Source organism: Tachypleus tridentatus, chromosome 13 (assembly GCF_004210375.1).
Source record: "Tachypleus tridentatus isolate NWPU-2018 chromosome 13, ASM421037v1, whole genome shotgun sequence".
NCBI classification, from domain to species: domain Eukaryota; kingdom Metazoa; phylum Arthropoda; class Merostomata; order Xiphosura; family Limulidae; genus Tachypleus; species Tachypleus tridentatus.
In genome coordinates this window covers 255,381,825-255,404,163 of record NC_134837.1, presented here as the reverse complement: position 1 = coordinate 255,404,163, position 22,339 = coordinate 255,381,825, and the positions used below count along the sequence as shown (strand labels likewise).

At 31.3% G+C, this 22,339-nt stretch overlaps 1 protein-coding gene across 6 annotated transcripts in view; it reads left to right on the top strand.

Moving 5' to 3' along the window:
• The first annotated feature begins 2,467 nt into the window (after window positions 1–2,467).
• The window catches only part of LOC143240864 (cyclic AMP-dependent transcription factor ATF-2-like), a 33,439-nt gene continuing 13,567 nt past the window's right edge, over window positions 2,468–22,339 (top strand). For 2 of the 6 annotated variants that reach the window (XR_013022008.1, XM_076484068.1), the window contains exons 1-8: window positions 2,468–2,674; window positions 7,193–7,294; window positions 13,011–13,080; window positions 13,285–13,381; window positions 14,757–14,890; window positions 17,959–18,335; window positions 19,461–19,632; window positions 21,250–21,453. Coding sequence is in view for 4 of the 6 variants with exons in the window: in XM_076484068.1 (XP_076340183.1) it covers window positions 13,333–13,381; window positions 14,757–14,890; window positions 17,959–18,335; window positions 19,461–19,632; window positions 21,250–21,453 (936 nt within the window). In the remaining 2 variants the exon portion in view is untranslated. The remainder of the gene's footprint in view (window positions 2,675–7,192; window positions 7,295–13,010; window positions 13,081–13,284; window positions 13,382–14,756; window positions 14,891–17,958; window positions 18,336–19,460; window positions 19,633–21,249; window positions 21,454–22,339) is intronic. The other 4 variants (XR_013022007.1, XM_076484066.1, XM_076484069.1 and 1 more) reach the window with 3 other exon arrangements.

The window sequence follows — 22,339 nt, the reverse complement described above, 5'->3', positions numbered from 1 at the left end:
AATAATTAGTTTAACTTCGATAAGTATATCAAAAGTTTAAAATTGATGTAATATTAAATGGAAAAAGTAAAAACTATATGTCATATGTAGAGCTTTGTTGTTGTTTTTTAATTTCGCTCAAATCTACACGAGGGCTATCTGCGCTAGCCGTCCCTAATTTAACAGTGTAAGACTAGGAGGAAAGCAGCTAGTCATCACCACCCACTGCCAACTCTTGGACTACTCTTTTACCAACGAAAAGTGGGATTGACCGTGAAATTATAACGCCCTCACGACTGAAACGGTGAGCACGTTTGGTGTGACTAGGATTCAAACTCGCGACCCTCATTTTACGAGTCGAGCACCCTAACTACCTGGCCATGCCAGGCCCATATGTAAAATAAATGAAATAATTTATTACATGGTAAACGAAGTTTATTTTGCTCTATTGCATAAAATATTAATTATGTTAATTCATTTTATCTTGCTCGTAATACCACAAAGATAAATTTGCATGATTACGAAGCTAAAAATCGAGTTTTGATAAACGTGTTGGCAGAGCACCGATAACCATCTATTGTGTAGATTTGTATTTAACAACAAACTTCCAGCCAATATGTTATCATGGTATGATGTAGGCAGTACTCAGTGTATATTATAGCTGAAGAGTATTTGAAATAAATTATAAAGAATACATTAATTAACCTCATATGAATAATAAGTTTCAAGATTATAATATTGTAAACTGAGACGCACTAATATACAAAGGACATTAAAGGTCATTAGGTCATTGACAAAAAATAAAAGCGATGAATGGCACTGTTTAAACATTGTAATGGCAGCCTGTGGAGTAGGGTTAGGACTGTGGATTGGTTCTTGTAAAAAGCCATAAGCTATGATAGGATTTTATAAATCTAAATATGAATGGAAGAGTCAGCCTATTTACTTACCACAAGGTTAGATCAATTATTTCGATTTTACACAGTCATGTGGTTAGGGAGCACTCGACTCGTAATTTGTGACTCGAGTGTTTGAATCCTCATAACACTAAACATGTGCGCCTCCTCAGTCATAGGGCTGTAATGTGATAGTCAATCCCACTATTAGTTGGTAAAAGAGTAGCCCAAAAGTTGGCGGTGGGTAGTGATGGCCTTTCTTCTAGCCTTACACTGCTAAATTAGGAATGGTTAGCGCAGATAGTTCTTGTGCAGCTTTGCGCGAAATTTAAGCACAAATGTTTACATGACTCATTTCTGTAAAGATGTTTCGACGTCCAAAAGAGTTTATCTTGCTACTGTGTTCAGTTAAGTTTAGGCTTAGTGACTGGTTCCTTTCTAAGTAGAGAGGCTTCATGGCTAGCTTCCAGTTCTCCGTATTGAGTGTTAGGGATTGTTTTCTCCCATGCAGTTTAATCAGCCAACTGTAGTACACCGCCTGATTCCCAGCTCAGCACTGCATTAATTCTTTTCATGAAAAAGTTATTCATCAATAAACCAATCATCAGTGGCATCCCCTGTCAATGCATACAGTCTCCACTTCTGGTGAAATATCCATCAATGACGCTTCTTCCTTTATTATGTGGCTTCAGAGTTGAGTTTGACTTCTCTGGTTGGCAAATCGTTCAGGGGCTTGTAAAGACTGCCCAACTCAGACACTTTCAGCATCGTGCCTTCCAGACAGTTCTAAATCATCTGGGCTTCACTATTGTTTAAGCCTAGTTGCAGAGGGCAAGAAATTCATCAAATCTTCTGGGTGCTCAAGATGGCTCCTATTCCTCATCCTGATCTCGTGTTAACAGAATAAGGGTTGTAAGAAACTTTTGTGAAACTAATAAACAATCGTTTTCGCGTTTCCTTCGGCAGTGATTTAAATAGGCTTATTTGTCGGGTAGATATGAAAACACAACTGATGAGTGAGGGGACAATTACTGTCTTATGTGAAACTTTACATGTTGTGTTCATATGAAAATGGACCCGGTGGACTATTCAAATTGAAATAAATGTATATATATATTTATGATTTTCCGAATATTTATAGTGTAGTTTTTAACAAAATTTCAGTTAAAGGTTAACGTTATTATCTAGTATAACAGAATATTTTGCATTATTGTTTTCAACAGCCAAATTAGTTTTCCACATTTGCTCGTAGTATTTAGTGACAGCAAAGGCTTTTGTTTGTTTGTTTGTTTGGGAATTTCGCACAAAGCTACTCGAGGGCTATCTGTGCTAGCCGTCCCTAATTTAGCAGTGTAAGACTAGAGGGAAAAGCATTCGTAATAAATGAGTATCTTTCACACAAGTCCAAACTTGTTGTTTTGGCAATGTTCAGTAAACCATGCATTAAAATTTTATTTACGAGTTGGTGAAAATTAACAGTTGTTCTACTTATTTAAAATTAGCATTTCAGTTGTCTGTATATTTGTTATTGTATAGGTAAATTATCACAAAAATAGTTTCTGACAGGCAGTGTTTGAAGATTCAAGAGCACCATATTTCGATATGTGACGTATTTCCGTTCCTTACACCACTGTTAATAATCAAAGTTATCATGGGCTTAGAGCACCTAGTTTCTGTTTAGGCCTAACAAATTTATGGCTTATGAATAAAAACGTTTAACAAAATCAAAAAGTATTGTATAAAGAAAAACACTCATGCAAGAATTTTGTAGAGTACCTTGATGAATACTCAAATGTAGTGTAAGTAGTTGTTACAAAATGGCTTTATTTAATGGAATTTTATTTTTAGGTATTACTATCAGTTATTACTGTTGCATACTTCTGTCAGTGTAGTAGTATTTACGAATTCCAGTAATAGTATAAAATGTAATGATTAACGTAAAGTAGGTGTAAGTTATGTTCTACCTATTTGTATAACACTACTATAAGTCCTTTTTTTACTGATTGTCTCTCACTGTCAATCGTAAGGCTAAATTAACGTTAGGTATTAGTATTAATGTTGCTGTAACTTTGTGTGACGTCAGTAATGTATTACTGTTTGTGTTCACTCAGTTTCCAATAATATTCTATTAATACTTAGAATGCATGTTTGTATTCCATGTTTACATTCCAAGTTAATGATTTGAAAATGTGGTTAAGGTGTACCGTTAGTACCATTTAAACAAAAATTATAACCAATATTTATATTTACTACCATGCATCATGGGCATATAATTTCTCAGAATTAGTTACCAAAACATTTAAAAAGTGTGATGTTTAGCATAATGTACATAAATTGATTTATTTTTATGTAACCTTACGAACTTTCTGTTGATATTAGTATTAGTTATAAAAATATACTGAGAGAAAACATGACCTGTAAAGTTTAATAAACATAAGTACTAATAATGCCCCAAAGTCTTCTACTTTCTCGTGAAAGATGGTTAAATATTAAGTTTTAACGTTTATTGAAAAATATAATTAAAGAAAATGGGTAAAAATTGCTTAAATTTGGTTTTAACTGTTTAAGCAATATATTATAAAAAGTTGTCATGTTGTCTGTCTCTTGTGTTTTGAGAAACATGTTTGGTCCAGTAGTAGCACACTATTTGTTCAAAAGGTTGTGGTGTTTTTTGTTTTTTTTTAACTTTAAGTTATTTCTTCAACACAATGTGTCAGCTACTAAACTACAAATTTAGCAATCTATTTCATTTAGAACAATAACAAGGTTTCTAAAAAAAGTAAAATCATTTTCCATTTTTTTGTTTAAAGGTCTTCAATGTTAGAGGTTCTACAATAGTTAAAGGCAAACTGTTTCCTATGTCAAATACTTTCTTCTGCCTTAACTGGATCCATGTTTGTTTGAGCTGTTTTATCGTAATCTTGTGTCCTCTAGTTCTACTTCTTCCAATTTTTTTGAAAATATCTTCTGGATTTATTGGTTTCAAAACAATCAGGCATGAAAAACCTCAAGTCTCCCCAAACTTTTCTTCTTTCCAGCAAAAACATTTCAAGATATTTTGAGATTTGCCAGAGTCTCCAGTTTGATGGATAAAGTAACAACTTCCATCAAGAAGAGCCAGGGTGAAATCTTAGCCACTACCAACATAGAAATAACTTCACATCTACACACCAATTTCTAGCTTTTTATTTATAAAGCTATTTTATTATTTTTTTAATTATTAGAATTAGTTAGTTGCATAGGCTCCTAGCCGTGAAAATTATTATTTTCTGGTTGCTAAGTTGTTACTTATATCTTATGTACAAAAGGTTAAAGGTAAAATTTCGATGACTAATTGTTAAACAAATCGCCACTGATTCCTGTATGTTATTGATATATAAACAAAATGGCAACTAATGTTTTAATAACTGAAGGTTATAAATGGTAAATTCTAAGTGTTCAGAAAACCAAACGAAAATGCTAAATATTTTGTTTCCCTATTAATATAATTGTAAGTTTTGGTAAAAAAAGAAATATAAGCCCCTGTTCATCCTTGGCATATTTACGTGAGCTAGAGTGTTGACCAATTTAGAAAAATACTATTCCTCATTTTTATCTGTAGACAAGGGTAAATAAAGTTAGGCTATACACAAATCATTTAGTGTTCAGTAAGGGTTGTTTTGTTTTTTCACCTGATGGATCAATAAGAAATTTGTTGTTTTTTTTTAGAACACGAAGCAAGATATATTGTTTTAAAATGCTAGTTTTTATGTCATCAAATTAGATAAATAGTATTTTATTTGTAGTGAGGCTCCATAGAGGCTTGTATTGCTAATATCAGATTAGCCAAGCAAAATGTGATAGTAGGTTTGTTCCTAAGTTTTATGGTTTGAAGAACCCATGTCCTCTTGTTTCAAAACTAAAGGCAGACTATAAACATTTTTGAGGGACATCCTTGAGACAGATTAGAATGTATTAATAAAGATATGATTCACCAACAGCTGTGTTTAGTTGATGGAATACAATTGTTTTAGCAGTGTTTTGCTAGTTACCTCCCCTTTAACTAAGTTGTTACAACTGTACAACATTTAAAGTTTCCTAAACAAAACGAAAGTGTTCTTGGTGGATGTTACACGTTAAACATGTGGAACTGAACTGTATTCAACCCCACAGTAATGGAGTGTATGCCTTACTTGTGCATTGTTATTAATGTTGTAGGTAGTAGTTTTTAGGTAATCACATATTACATTAATACTTCAGTTTTGTATGTATTATATTGCTCATCAGTAATGTACACCACCTGCTGATAATCTTATCCATTTTATAATTTGTTTTAAACAAATTCAAAATAATGAGTTATAAGCAGCATAGAGAATCGTAAAAATATTTGTGTATTTTGCCATATTCACTATAGCCTGGCACCTCGGTTGTTTGCCATGATTGCAAGGTTTGTAGTCGTGATAACTGTGTTTTAGACCGAGAAAAATTCTAAGCTAGTGACCTAATTGATCAAAAGTTTAGTAAAGTAATAGTGTTTGCTACTTCAAACACGTGTAACAGAAAGACCTGTTTTTTAAAAAAATAAGTTTATTCATAGACATTCACAAGTGACAAGTCAGAGTGGTAGGTATGTCATCCAGCTTGTTGGAATGTACTGTCACTGTATGAGGGAACACGTAAAAATTGCAGGATTTCTGCACTCTTAACGCAATGATAGACTAATACAATTAGAGTACATGTTGGTTATTAAGTGAAAACTTAGGAAATGTATACATTTTAATGAATGTTTTACTTTTGAAATTTACTGTTGTACTTAACTGTAAGTGTAGATCTTTGACTGACTCTTTCACTGTTACATTTATAGATAAACAACTATCCCAGCACGAGGTTTATTTTTAGTATTACTGTAAAACAAAACGGACATCTTAATATCTTATTATTTATCTGACATTTTAAACTTGTAAACCTTGGGGAAGTTCTAAGGTGAACATCCTTTCTTTGTTGTAGTAAAAATTGTAAACTCTCATGACATTACTGTACTGGGGAATATACAGTAAAAGAGAACATAGTATGATGTATTCTGTAAACTATCAACATACAGCTTATTAGTGCAGAAGTATTGGGAAGATATATTAAAAACACCTTGTTTGTGTTAATGATTCACTGTTGGTTGTGAAGATTTGATGAATAATTCAGTTTTTGTTTTCTGGTTTACTTTAGATGGTAATCCTTTTGCTGGAAAAAGCAAAACAGCTTATGCTATACATTTGATGGTAATGTCCAGAATCAACATTTAAGATAACTATTTTTAGTATTTAGGGAAAATAATAGTGGATTTTAGGGTATATATGTTTTAATAAAGTGTTTTGCTGGTTATATTTAATATTAAATTCCTAAAGGAAGGAATTTTCTTCTTGCATAATTATTTTTTTTAGTCTTATAATTGAAGGAAGCTACTCAAACTTATCAAATAGGGTTGAGTACTTAATATTAAAAGGTGACCACAGCCAGTATAAAGTCCCTTTAGTATGCATCAGAACTAAATTTTGACACTTTGTAGGTAGTGATATATGACAGAGAATTGATCATTGCATTTTTAAGATGATATCCCATGAAGTTTATGGCTTTAGTTGTATATAGACTTAAGACACAAGGACTACCTAGAAAGAAACCTATAACAAGTCATACCACAACCTCAGAAAGCAAAGTGTGCACCTTGTATGAAGTGAGAATCCATGAGCACAGAGGTCATTGCAAAAGCTATCCATATGACCCAGGTAACATGATTAGAAAAGATCATCTGGAAATGAAGCAACAGATTAAGGGTTCACCAAGATAAGGTCTACCTTCTGTTTCACCATTACGTATCTCAAGCAGCTAGAGATTGGAATGGGTATTCATGTTGTTTCTTATTCAGACATACCAGTGAAGTTGTTGAATGCAGATTTTTGGATTTCTGAGTGATCAGCCTGTTATAACAGATGCTGGGAAACCCTCATTTGTTTCACTTGATGTCTTATTGAATGTATCGGATAGGAATAGTATGCTTTGGACATGACTGTCTAATGTCTGAGCATTTTGCAATGGAAACTATGTTGTAGAGCTACTTTCAAGATGTATGATTATAAAATATGACTAGATGTGATATGTGCTGCAATGACATAGTGAGGCTTCAAAATAATTTTAATATAATGAACTCAACAAAATAGTGAATTTGGTAGTCATTGTAAATTTCAGATAATTGAGAGAAAAGGGTGTGTCAAATTTAGTTACCATTAAGACTTGATATTCCCTACCTCTAATTTTTAACTTTGCTCGGATTTTTGTTTTTCATTCAGATTTTAACTGATGGCTAGACAGTTCATGAAGATCTCAGTGGCTGGGCCATTATGGGAGATAATGACAAGCCATTTGCTTGCCCAATAACAGGATGTAACATGGTAATAATTATGCTTTTAGTGTGGTCTTAACATTTATATGTATAATATTAAGACAAAATAAAGTATTTTATTATTTTTTATTGTGCTATTTGTGACATCAGCTCTTTCAGATACGTAACTTCCAATTAAAAATGTTTTCATGTGAACTTGTGAAACAAAATGTACCTAGATTTCACTCTGTGGCAAGTTAATTAATAGTTGAGTTTTTATGTGAAATTGTGTTACTTGTTAGAGCTGGATGAACCTCCCATTACAATCATTGCAAGATACTGTTGTATAACAGTAAATACTCCCAGCAAGACTGATGTGTTAAATTAGCTACATTATTTATGCTAGTTGTTCTGATATGTATATAAAATAATAGGTTTCAAAGTAGTATTCCTTAAGTTTTTTATATGATATTGTTATCTTTATAATTTATGCATTTTTCCTTTATGGTTTAATTCTGTTATCTTTTGAGTTTTTAAACAAAATACCAGCTTATACCTGCTAGTTAGTTAATTTTAGCACTAATTTTTGTGGAGATGGAGTGACTGTTAACAGCCAATAATCATGTGTTGAATTATACTGTTACCTTGTAGAAAATAAAAGTAAAATAGAAAACAGAATTGAAGCAAGGTGTTTGAAACTCAAGGCTAGGAAGTTAAGATATTGTGTAGATTACTTACTTTTGTTATTACAAGTTTTAAGTAGATCATTTTAAATTTTATGATTATTTCCATAGTTAGGTTGTTTTCTTTCTTTCTTTTTCCTAAATTTGCATATGCCAGTACCATGATGTTCTTCAATTATGGTTATTATGTGGAGGTAAAATGGTTTTGAAGTTTCATTTATGTAATTTGTAAAAGTTTGGGCACCTGCTTTATTTTTAAATTGTAAGTATATTATGTTTTTCAAAGATTTTGATGAGTACATGTTCTTAGCGAGAGTAAAATACCAGTTATAAATAAGCTTGTTTTGATTAAAGGATCTTGGAAAATCATAAGCTTGTGCAACAAGTGTCAAGCATAACATTTTGCACATAATAGCTTGTGGGTTGTATGAGGGATAATATGGGAGCTTAGAAGTTAACTAGTTGCATGACATGGTAAGTGCTGTATGGTTCATCAAAAAGGAATTGAGGATTATATTAATAATTTGGAACTTACAACATTTCTTTTAAAAAGAATTCTTAAAGTTTTGGATAAGTTGTAAAGAGTTGAACCTTATGTTTACAAGTTAGCATATATGTGCATGCACATGTACACAAACATAGCTACAGTATATGTATGTGCTTATTTAAGTTGTTGCTATTTAGAGCACATTCATATTAGATTTGGCTTATATGTACATTATGGGATGTATTGTGGCTTTTCTAAAACCCTTACAGCCAGACATTGTAGGTGAAACTACACACAAGTTTTAAAATAGGAATATCTTCACAAAAGAAACTATTAAAATAATTTTGAAAATTTTAAGTGGCTACAAAGAAAACTTGTATCCATTTGTTGTTACTTTTTTAAAGAGTCTTTTGAAAACTTTTAATGTAATTCTTCATTTTACAGAATGCTTAATAATAAAATAATACTTTTTACAAATTTGGATAAAGTTTTGTTATTTTACCTGATGAATGGAATGAATACTGTGGATTTTTCACTTTAACTTCTTAGCTAGTTGTAAATCAACTTTATATTTTTTTTTTAAATGTCCAATTTAGGATGCTTACGAAACTTAGTTTAAACTTAATGCTAATTATTACTTTGTAAAAATTGTATCGTCAGCTTGATGTATGTAGTTCATGATATCTTGGGAATTACCTGTGAAAATATTTATAAAAGTGATGGTACCAACTGTAGAATTGGGTGTATTCTCATCTATAGAAATTCTTTTATGCCATTGCATATATGAAAACTCCATTGAAAATGTTATACTAATTTCTCCATATAATGTGTTAAAGTAAGCATTATTGTTTTCATCTGTGTAGGTATCTTGCTTTGATTAGAAGTTTTTGGTAATAGTAGGATGAACCATCATTTATATCCCTTCAAAAACTGACCATATGAACAAAATATCTCTATGTTTTTTATTCTAGAAGCTAAAAATTTGCATGCACTAGTTAACTTTGAAAGTGTTACCATACAGTGCAAGATCTTGGTTACCCTTTTACAAGTTTGTGATGAGTTGTATATCTATTGTGATTTTTCACAATATTTATTTTCTCATTGCTAAGTGAATTCATCAACTTCATCAGTGGTTGAAGCTAATTTAACATTATTATATTAGAGCCTTTTAGCCCTGTTGATCAGTTGTTATTGGAGACAAATATAAATATGCTACTTTACCATTATCTTTATCTGCATAAATGTAATTTGTTTGCATTTATCCATTGCTTAGAAATAAAACAGAATGCTATATCACTACAATGCAGCCATATTTTATAGAGATAAATTGAGTCAGTGTGATGTTATTTCTATTGTAGTTGAAGCAAAGAATCCTTTATTGAAACTGAAACAAGTTTCTGAAATATTACTACTTAACCCTAATCAAAGTTTAATGTTGAACAGAATAGCACTGGGCAATTACTGACATTTGATAATCCTTTGATTGAGACCTCCATTGATTGATTGCATTTGATTAATTGACTAATACTGCACTTATTGATATAAGTCATGATATACAACAGCAAAATCCAAGTTGGCGACAACCAGTTGTATTTATTTCAGTTGATGGTTCAAAACTACTGATGTGGCAGATAACTTTGGTAGCTTTGTTTACTTCAATTGCTCAAATAATAATCATTGGAAATCCCAATATTGATTAGTTGATCGTTTCGTGGCAATATATATAATTGTAATTTTCTTTAGTTAATTAGCTTACATAACAATTATTGCTGCTTATAGGTAATCAATTGATTTACTAAATTGTCTAACCCTAGAACTGGGTTTTAGGAGGAGAAATGTTGATAACAATTTACCTCGTCAGGAATAGCAAAAATGCACAACAGGTATTGGATAAAAAAACCCAGTTCAATGGTTTCCAAACTGTATGTTATAGCAAGTTGCTAAGGGTGTAATGAAAGTTTTACCAACTTAAGAATAATTAAGAACATACCCCCCCCTCCCAGAAAAAGATGCGTGTGACGGTAAGGGTGTTAAGTGGGTTTAAGGTGTCTGTAGTAATAAAGTTTGGAAACGGTTGATTGAGTCAATCAGCTACTATGTTGAAATAGCAGGAAGAACATATTGTATCAACAGGAACCTGGTATTATCTGTTTTATATTGCCATTTGTCTAAATAACTTTAATATTAATTTATGCAATTAGCCCATATGATTAATACTGTTGTATAACTTAGCAGGCCTGTTAATGAGTTTGTGTATAAAGTGGCTAAAACATTTAGCAGGAATACAAATTTAACTAATACTGGTATTCTTAGATCTCTACAGATTTGTATGTCCAAAAGGACCACTTCAAATTTGATAATTCGACTAAAAATGTTTAGTATTTGTAATTTTTCAACCTTGTCAGATGTGGAGTATGTCATAAGATTGTTCCCTTGATTAGATAGTGTTTCAATGTTTTATTAGCATAATTTCAAAGCATTTATGTTTTAAGATCGAACTTTATTAGTTGCAAGTATTAGAACAATTTTTAAATCTTATTGAACTGGAAATTATTTCATTTTAAAAGGTTATAAAAAACACACAAGCAGCCACTCTTTAACAAAACTGCCATGTTGGATGTTAAGTGGGTTCCAGTGTTGACTTTAAGTCTGTTGTTCTGTGGTACTTTGATGTCCTTAAAACATAAAAATTATCTTTGTTTTGCTGCTAACCTGGTTTAGATTATTCTGCTATTATTTCAATTTTAAATATATTTGACTAACCCTTCAGCAGTACTCATATCTATACAAGTTATCTTCACACTTGAATTGTGTTATGCTAGGTAATGTTACATCAGGTATACGCTTATTGAATAATGATCTCTTAACATTATTGAACAACTAACTATTGTATTTGTCCCATCATTTTTGGTCGTTGTATCTTTATAAAACGACTAAAAATGAAAATAATAACGTGTAAGATGTATTAACATACCTTTATCATAATAAACGACATATTAATTAATGTTTAACTTGATTGAATTAAGGAGTTACTTTCGCATGGTTTTTGTTGTTTATCAGCACGTGTATGTTATTTTACAAACATTACAGAACTGATTTTATTTTTTCTATATAGTGCTATGGTGCTTATAGCCTACATTAAAAAGTTCCTATTTATAATTTTATCAACTTGGATGGAGTCCCAATAAAAGTGCCTCTAACCAAGTGCTGGTTGATATCTTCAACTTTCTACTTGGGAATATAATGTGTTAGTGAGAATAGAATTCTTTGATTAAATCAAAGTTGGCGGTAATAACAAGTCACCCACATCAAACTTAAGTTTTACAAATTGTATGACTCTTACCACAAGTGAACAAATGAAATTAACTTTCCTTTTTTTAATCTTTATGCATGAATCGAATAATGAAATTGAGTGATGAGATTCTTGTTTAAAATTAGTTCATTTATCCACATAAGAAACGATGTTAGGGAACGTCTTTTTTGAATAGGTAAATTGCAGAATGTGCCGGAAACTTTTGCCTCAGCATGTGTGTGTTTGTATGTTTTGTGTAGTCACACATGTAAGAATTAGATTTATAGATTGTTTAAAGTAGTTTGACATTCACTATTATTGGTAATGATATTCCAATTTAATAAAATAAAAATGCATGAAAAACTGGTTTATGCTCCTTGTATTTTTCGTTGATCAGACCAGACACTATTTGATGCAACCGCAGACACCACGTCAGCTCGCCATCTGATACAGCACAGCAAATTTTAACATATTTCAATCACCATGGCAACAACAAACTGTCTCTTAGATCAGCAATTCCCAAACTGGGTTTTTAACCCATCTGTGGATGTGAGAGGATTATTTTGTTTTGTTTTTAAAAGCTTTGAAAATCACCCTGTGACTGTGGTGTTTTGGGTGCTGTCTAGGGTGGCATAAATTTTTGTCTTAAAATGGGATTGCATAGGAAAAAAATGTTTGGGAAGTTGTCTTATAATAAATTTTACAGGTGCTTAAACTGTTTTAATAATAATTAAGTGCTAGTTTAAAAGCTGTAGATATAAGAACAGTCATATAATTTTTCTGTTTTAAAAAGTTTAAATATCATTTGCTATGTTTACGAACTATAGTTTTTTTTCAAAGCAAAAAATTAACTGGGCACAACAGCTATTTTTCAAATTTTTAATTTTGCCTTTTTTTAATAGACAGAGTTGTTGTGGTGACAACACTTTGGTTGAATGTGGTTCTACAGCTGAATAAAATAAAAAAATCAACTTGTGATTAATTATTGTCTTGCTGAAATTTCATTATCAGATTGATGTAAATTACATTACTTTTGCTGATTTTGACTTGTATTGCATAAAATTAAAACCTATTAGAGTTGTTACTAGGTTTTATATATGAATACAGAAATTTGTTTTTTAATTCTTATAATAGATCTGGATTTTATCTTATTTTGAAACATAAAGTTTATGCTTGATTCATATGAAAAAACTGAATCATGTAACTTATAGACATGTTTGAGGTTTAACAGCAAGGGCATAACTTCTGTAAGGTCATCATGCCATAGGAATGTGAGATGTTCAAAGTAGCATACATTGTTTATGTCTTTGAATTTCTTATAAAGATAACAAAGGGAATCACTAATAGAAATTGAAAGGGGGAAAAGTTCCAGACTGAGAAGTTCTAAGGCAAATGTAAGTAATGTATACAAATGTTATAATTTTTCAGTGGTAAGTTTACCGAATCCATAGGGTAGAATATTTTTAACCTTTAGTTCTCATCATTACAAAATAGTAATGTTTATGAAGGTTCTATTATCAAAAAACAGTTTTTCTTCTTGTAGTAAATATATTTTTTTCTGTGTTAACACATTTAATGGTTAAAATGGGCTATTTCAGAGATTTGCAAATGAAGATCACCTGACTGTTCATAAAAGAAAGCACGATATGTCACTCAACTTGACCAGTGGGCTGTACATGAAGTCATCGTTTGTTGGTTTGTTTAGTTTACTTGTTAATGTAATGAAGTTAATTGTACAGTAAATAAAACTGAGAAACTTCTGAGTTACTGGTACAAGCTAAGTAAACTTTTGAGTGCTAAATATTTCTGTATAGTATGCAAAATGATAAATGTTTAAAATGTAGTCAGCATTAATTTATCAAAATTAAAGTTAATGATATACCATGATTTAAAGATTCTATTGTAAAAATAATAATTTTTTGTGGCTGAGGTGTATAACAAAGGTAAATCCATGCAAACAAGTACACGAAAAAGCTTTTAAAACAAATCAGTAAAACTTTGGGTCATTAGAAAACTTGTCAAAAAATTGTGAAATTGTTGGTTATATCAATCCTGTTATCTGAGTAGTAAAATCTGAAATATCATGCTGATAAGAAGGCATTCTGTTATTTCCATTCAAAATATCCAAATTTTTATAAGAAAAATTACACTGGAAAAAAGGTACATTAATGATGAATGAATGATTAATGATGAAAAATCAACTGTTAACTGTGTAGTAATTTCTGTTTAGTGCCCAGTCTGTTAGTCAGGAAGACACATTTGACAAGTTGATTCCCTAACAAAACTTTACAGTACTATCTTTTTTTAAATTCTGAATGGAGACTTCAACTCACTTGGATATCTGTAACCTGAACTGTCCACTAGTCTGGCTAAATTTGAATCAATTTCTAAACTATGAGGAAGTAAAAAACCACTTACCTACATCAAAAAATTGTAGTAATTGCACATGTTAGGTGGGACACTGGTAGTTGTAGTACAGTTTTATGTGAGAACAGAATTATGACCATGTGAGAAACAGTTATGATATGTTTCATACAGATGTCATTTATTGCCATAAATATGCAATATTTACAGGGAAAAGTGACTGTATTCTTAAGACAGCTGGTATGGGTATTAGCACTTTTATTAAAATGAAATACAGAACAACATTTTGACCTTCTTAGGTCGTCTTCAGGTCAAAACATTGTTTTGCACTTTATTTTAATTAGAGTGCTAATACCCATATCAGCCATTTTAATAATATATTTTTACTTCAAGTGGGTTTCCTGTCATGATGAATGACTGTATGTATGTCTGTTTAAATTTGAATGTGGTTGAATTTCTGTTACTCTGAAACAAACAGTAATTGTTTGGTTTCCATCATCTTCAAAATATTTTCTTTAGGACCAACTCTATAACAACTTTTGCCTCACTTGTTAAATGGGTCATTTTACCAGCTACCACCAAGCTTAAACAGCAGTATTTACTGTTACTATTTTATTAGTTTTAGTTCAGTTAAAGGATGCTGTATTTTAAATTATGAGGAATTTAGTTTTGTTTTAAGGTTTGGCTTTATGTTTTTTTATATTAGACCAAACACCCACACCAACAAGATTTATTTTAAACTGTGAAGAAGTGGGGCTGTTTCAAGATTTGAATCCATTTGAAGAACAGTTTCGTAGGGCTGCTCAGGCTGCTGCATCAGGACAGTTGACCATTCCAGAAGTACGTTTTTTTTATAAACTAAAACAGAAAGACTACAATCTAGATGTTTGACTTCTTTCATTGAGAAAGTTCATAAAAATACTTTAAAATGAAGATATGAAAATTTAGCATAGAAAGCATGAATAAAACTGAGGGTGAACTGAAAGTTCTTTGCTCACACAATCACTGTAGAGTTTTTGTACTGTTTCTAAACTTGTTAATAAAGCAGACATCACCCATTTTTTTACCCTTCACACTTCATAGGTGTTTGGATTCTTAATTGTTCCTAAAGAAGATGTCACTTAAATACCATGCAAAAAACTTGGAAACATATGCCAGCCAAATAGTATTTATAATTAGAAATTGTAAATAAAATCAGGCATGTAGCAAAGATGTTCTGATATAAAACCATTTCTTTTGTTATGTAAAGAATTATTTCATCTTTGGTAAAAGAGTGTGTTATAAATCTTCATTACTAAATTTCAAAGATATGATGTCTTAAACTAATATAAACTACTCTTTCTAAAAGGGACTGGTTTGTCCTACTGGTTAACATAGTGAGTTATGGAGTGGAAGACCCAAGGTTCAAATTTTGATATTCTACTGAATACATTCCATGCTTTCAGTTGTCAGCATTATAGCTATGAGAGTCAGTTCCTATTTACCTAAGTGAACAAAACTGTGGGAGACAGTTCGTATTCAATTAGGTGGACATTATTAGCTATGACAGCCAATTCTTATTGAGTTAAATGTTAAATGGGCATTATAATTATGGCAGTCATTTCCTATTCAGTTAAATGGGCATTATAATTATGACAGTTCCTATTTCAAGTTGGAATTACAACTATAACAGTCAATACATTTGCAGTTAAATAGACATTATTACAGTTGGTTTCTGTCAGTTAACTGGGTATTCTAAACTATGGCAGTACGTTCCTAGTCAGTTAGTGGACACTATAAACTATAACAATCAGTTCTTATTTATTTGAGTGTTATTAAACTTTGATGGTCAGTTCCTGTTCGGTTAAGACAGTTGTATAACTTGCTGTGTCCAGACTGTCACGAATATATTTGTAATTCTCAATTTGCCTTTGGTGAAATGTAGTTTCCTTCGAGAAAGTTTGTTGTTTATATGTGTTAACTTTCATGACGTTTTTTTTTTATTTTAATAAACGTTCATTATATAGCATTTATCGCTGTAGAAAAGAACTTAAAGGAACACCTGTTGCACATTTGGCTGTTAAAAAGAAACGTAGACTCATTTTAAGTGTAATTAGGCATGAGTGGATGGGAGTTTGGGAACACCTTTGTTGTGTTGTAAGGAATAAGATGTAACTTATTTGTCCAGTATAACCCATTTAATCTAATATGGTGACCTAATAGTACCAACATTAATTTGACTTCACATGTTTTAAAGTTTCTGTAGTTTAGGTTCATCTCCAATAACTTCATAAAAAAAAATTGGATCTTAATCCAAGTTAAATATAGTCTTCATTTACAGAACCTAATAACAAAAATATGGCCATCTTGCAAAAACACCAGCAAAATAAACCTGTTAACATTTTGAATTTTTTAGAAATATACTTGCAGCTTTTTTGGTTTTATTTTCTAAATTCTTACTAACTGTTTGTGTCTATTCTTTTATGTGAAACATTTTTGTAAAATATTTTACTTCTGACATTTTTTAACCCCTTTTAACTTTAACGTTATCAGTTTAATATTTTTACACTGCAAAAGAAACTGCAAAACTTCTATCTTGGAAAACGAGTAGAAAAATGGAAACCAGATTCAAAGAACACAAAAAGTTACCTTCCCACATTTTTGAACACTACAAATCAAACAAACACAACATAACCATAGAAAACACCCAAATACTAAATAAAGAAACAAACATAAACAAACGCAAAATTAAAGAAGCCTTACTTATACAACAACACAAGCCCAAAATAAACCAAAACAAAGGAGCACCTTTATACCTATATTAATAAATATAATCAAACATCGAAGCATGCCTTCTATATTCCTATACTCAGTTACACAACCCCCTTCAAACATGTGGTCAGCTATTGGTCAGTTACCTCTTTCTCTCTTTGTGAACCTGACGATGATCGAAGAAGGTCGAAACGTTGTTCGCTCCTCTACATAAAAAATTTTTTCAACCCAAACCATCCGTTTTTACATATATGTTTTTCTCTACAAGTGGGTTTTCTCATCATCACTTATTACTACAAAACTTTGTTCTTTGTCCAAATTGTTAAGTGAATGTTAGTGAGAATTTCCTTACTTTGAAATCACTCTCTTATTTTATACCTGATTTTTTTATTTCTGTATGTAACAAAGTTAAGTGTTAATACATCAGAATGCCCAACAGTAGGTCTGAGACATGGAGCTTAGATAGAGAATTAACCTTTTTTCTCTTTTCTAGACATAAATTTAGTTTGGGGATCTAAAGCGCCCTCTGCAAATTCCTCTTTTAGGAATATAAAAAAAATAATGTACGTTATAAATGTAGCTGGAACTCCTTTCTTAAATAGGAGAATGTTTGAGTCTTTATACACAAAAGACATGCTTTTTATATATTTACAAAAACACAATGCCCTATAAGAATAAGGTAGCTGTAGGTATTATGGGATATTACAAGTAAAAAAAACCATAGAGGTAGATTATCATAAGATAATACTGAATTTATCTGTATATGAAAAAAAACTTGAAAAGTACTTGCCCAGTTCAGTGATACATACTTGCTTTATTTCATGTTATAATAAGCAATTATGTATGTATAATTTTTTAAAAAAATATTTGGATACTTCATTGTTTCAAACTTAAAAATAGACAAAACTTTTGAACTCAAATGTATTTTATTATTTCATAATTTTTAAGTTAAATATATTTGTTTTAAATGGTAACTGTGCAGATTACTGAATTTCAGTTTAAGAAATATTTCCTCCTTAGTTTTATAGCTGCAGTTGTTATATGTTACAATGGTGATACAGAATCTTTTTCTCAATGTTGAATGTTATAATTAATCTTCTAATTATTATAGCTTGCCAGTTGAAGAGTACTTAATTAAGAACATTTTGTTTCGGTAGAAGCCACTTCCATCCAGTACTCTTACAGAAGTGGACACACTCAACACTCCTTCTATACCCCAGACTGCATCTGACAGTGATGTTAGGGTATCGACAAGCTCTGAGCCTACTAGTGGAACGGTACCCACAGAAGAAACTTCTATCACTCTCGTTTCTGAACCTGTTCAGGATGAGTTGAGCAACACTATGCCCTTCACTACAAACTTTCAACCGTCATCAACTACAACTGACAGTGAAGATGAGCATATTAGTACTAGTATTGTAACAGTTTCTTCAACCACTGAATCAACCTCTATCTCCATCAAAAGCATAACAACTAGCACGGCCACGAACAGCCTTCCGTTAACTGTAGTACAAACTCCTGTTATTACATCTGTGTAAGTTAAAATTATTCTATTTGTTATTACTAGCATGTTCTTAACGATTTCCCAGTCCCTTGTCAGTAAGCTGAATAAACTTCCCATTATAATTCCATAAGTTTTATGTACATATTAGTTGCTAGTTTGTCATCTTTCTTAATATCATGCCTGAGAAAAATATCCTAATTATTTCCTGGTACATTTCTTTCTAAGTATTGTTTTGATTATATAAATACTTCTTTCCAGGTGTGTTATACATCAGGGTTTTTCTAACACGTTCTATTCAGTGTCACTGTGTGAAATTGAAAATTGTGAATTTATAATCCCAGTAATTTTTAGTACATTTAGTTTTGAATTTGCCATTTTACTAGAAGCATGTCCATTGAATAGAAACTGTTAATGTGTAAAATCAAAATAAGGGATGTGAGAAAGAGAGAATAGTTATTTTCAGCTTATAATTTTCATATTTAGTTTGTATAACCTCTAGAACCTACAAAATAATTCTTTTTTTTTTTTTTTGTTAGACCTTATCTCTTCTACCCTAAAATCAGTTTAATTAGATATTACTAGTTCCCTGAAGTGGCAAGGTGGGATCAGCTCAGTGAGTTGGTTGAACTGTCACAAACCTTTTATTTTCAGATCAACTGTAACACGTCCCTTTTTAGTGGCTGAGCAGTAAACTTGAGGGTTTATACAACTCTTGGGTTTTGTAGAGAAACATTCTACTGGTAGTTGACTCTGATCACACAGAAGTTTGAGTGTGACAAGAAGTGTTACCAGAAGTATCTGTTTGATTCAAATCAAAAACACATCATTGCTTTTAAAAGAAAGAGTTTATCATATTATTTGGCCTGATTGTAAAGTATTGCAAAGGTTTGTCTAATAAAAGCTGTGTCATTAGTGCTATTGCACTTGAGTTTTTATGTTTTGTTTTTCTCTAAGGATCGTGTTTGAAGCATTTCTCTGAAGTAAACTTTTCTTCAGGGTGTGGGTAATCTTGATGGTTCAGAAGGTCTAATTTTAACTAGAATTCAGTGTTAAAGGTTACAATATTACCAAAGTTTTAGTACATAGTATTGGAACATAGTGATAGCTAGAACTGGAAACCAAATTTGATTGTAATTTTTTGTTTATTTTTCTTAGAAGTTTGGCATCACCTGCGAGTACTACAAAGCCATCTGTCACGGGACAGCCTACAGCAGTTGTCACTAGAGTGAAAAAAAATCTACCACCATCGAATCATACACAGGTACCTTTAGTCTCAACATCAGGATCACCTGGAACTATGGGAGTGACCACAGCTAGCATTGTTAAAGTTAGTATTTGGAGGGAAAATCTATCACTTATTCAAAAACATGTAGAAATTATTGTGAAATTAAGCTCTTATTGTGTTTTGTAGTAGCATTAGAACCTTCAGAAAATTGTTTTGATGAAAGTTAGGCCTGTGAAGATTTGAAGATAGAATATAGTGAAACAAAAGGGTGCACATTAGTAGCACCTCTGTAGATAGTAGTTGTGTGTGTCTGTAGAAAGTGAATAAGATTTCCTCTAATTTGTTGATTTCTTAAGCAGTTCCATTTAAAAACTAGTTACATAAAAATTGCTCTTAAAAGAATAGTACATGTATGCAAGCACTGTAAGTGGCACAGTGTAGAGGATTACTGTTTTTGCAAAACCATTGGAAACCTGTGTTTGTATTTGAAATTTATGGCAAAGGTAATGATTTGGGGCTATTTGTTGTCCACTGTAAATTTTAACTACTGACTAGAAAGAAGGCAGCCAATTGTCATCACCTTCTTACCTACCATTCATGTTAAGGTACTGACTGTCATTATTCTGATGCACCAATGTATACTCTGTTAACATTTGTTTTAATTATTCAAATTCTTCATATATAATATTATTAATGACAATCACAATCTCATACACAGCTTGAAATAGCTTCACTAACCTTCTGTTACAAGTTTTAATTAGTAAGCATTCTTAAGATGTAATTTTGATCTCTAATTGTCAATATTTTCTTGAGTGTAGCCAATTGTTTCTCTAGTGCAATATATTTAAAAATGTTCAATGAGTCAGTTTATTTTCATTTGTCTGTTTCCTCCTTTAAGAATCTTAACCAATTTCATTGTGCTCCTAGATGACAAATAAATTTGTTGTCATGATAAAAATGAATAAAGAATTTGTTTTAGGCTTGTTAAAAATTGTATTTTGAATAAATGTGCATAAGCATTTTTATGCCAATGAGGAAAGAAGTGGAAATGGATGTTGAGAAATTATGTTTCATATATCTCTGTGTGTATAGCTTTTATCATCATTGTTGCTTATTGGGTTATAGAGTATTAAAACGCAGTTTATTCAGTTTCCATCCATAAGAATATGTAGATGTTTCTTCTCCGCATTTATAACTGAACCATAACTCTTACCGTCTCTAAGCCACAGCTTCTCCAATTCCTTGTGTTTACTCTCATCAACCTAAACTTTAGATCGATCCATTCCTTGTGGGGCTTGGAGTCTCCAAGTATTTAGCACAAATCCAAGGATTCAGTTTCACATTTATTTTTGGGTTTGGGTGCATTATAATATGATGGTCGAAATCTGTGGTTTGAATCTTAAACTGACGAATTAAAGAGAAATGTGGAAAGAAAAACATCAGTAATTAACTTTTTATTATTATTATGATTTCAAAAACATTCCTTGTGCTCACACTTAGAAAACACACGCCATAGTTTTATCTGTTTCTTGTCTGTATTTACAGCAACAGTAAGTCATTATATGTACATTTCTTAAACTTGTTTTTTGATAAGTAAATTGTGTACATGTTACTTCATTAACTTAAAGTTTAAAACTCCAGGAATCCAATTTTGATTCTTGGATTTTTTCCTTTGGAAAAAGAAAGGTTGATGTATTAAATAAATTCTAATAACTCCAGCCAACTACTTCTTCAACTGCTGCACCTGTTTTCCAACTGGTTTTGAAGTTTCCTGATGGTCATTCAATGCCAGTTCAAATTCCTGTAGTCCCAGTAGCACCAGCTCCTAGCACAACCACCCAGCCACTCTCCTGTGGAACGATGGTATCATCTCCTAAAGTCTCTTCATCTTCGATCGAACAAAACAATTCCACAACCAAACTTGTGGGTACCTTTTATTTATATATGTGTGTGTGTGTATAATTTATAAATTAATTTAAACAAAACCAAAATACACAGCATTAAAATACAGTTTTTTCTTGTGTGGTTAATGCTCTTAGAGAGATTGATATACATGCACAGTGTTGTTTAGAAGTATTACCAATATTCTATGGAAGTCGGACTTGTGAAACATTAAAGTAAATATCAGATTATTTTTTCCAGTTTGGACTAGTATGGCAATTAACTGAATATAAACTAACTTGATAATACATAGTTATAAATTTTGACAGTAATATATTGCTTAGTTAAGAAGATTGTGACATGTATCTCTCTCTCACACACACACACACACACACACACACAAAGAATACCTATGTGTCATTAACTTATTGTCATGTAGGGTACAACAATATTAGATGGAGTTATAACAGAATATTAGTGCTTTTTATATGGGCTTTGATTCTTTACAATAGATCTCTATAATTTGTTAACAATAAATGGACAACCCACAATCCTTATTTTAAAATTTTAAAACAAATCAAATTTGTGTACAAAAGTTCGTTTAGACACTAGGATATCACAGCTGTATCTAAAACTTGAATAATTCTTTTTTTTTTTTTAAAGTACATACAGGCTGATTCAGTTACTTTAGAAATCTAATTGACAAGAAAACTTATTTTCCACTACTATATTTCTTACCACATGATCTGTGATAAATTTACTTACGTTATTTCATAGGTTACCACACTTGTATCTCCAACTTTAAATAATTATCTCCTTTCCGTCAAAGGCCACATGTTTGACAAGACAAAATATTCGTCTTTTCTCTGTCAAACTGTGAAACTCGTTTTATAAACTAACAGTCAAACAGTTGAACTTCACATTCATT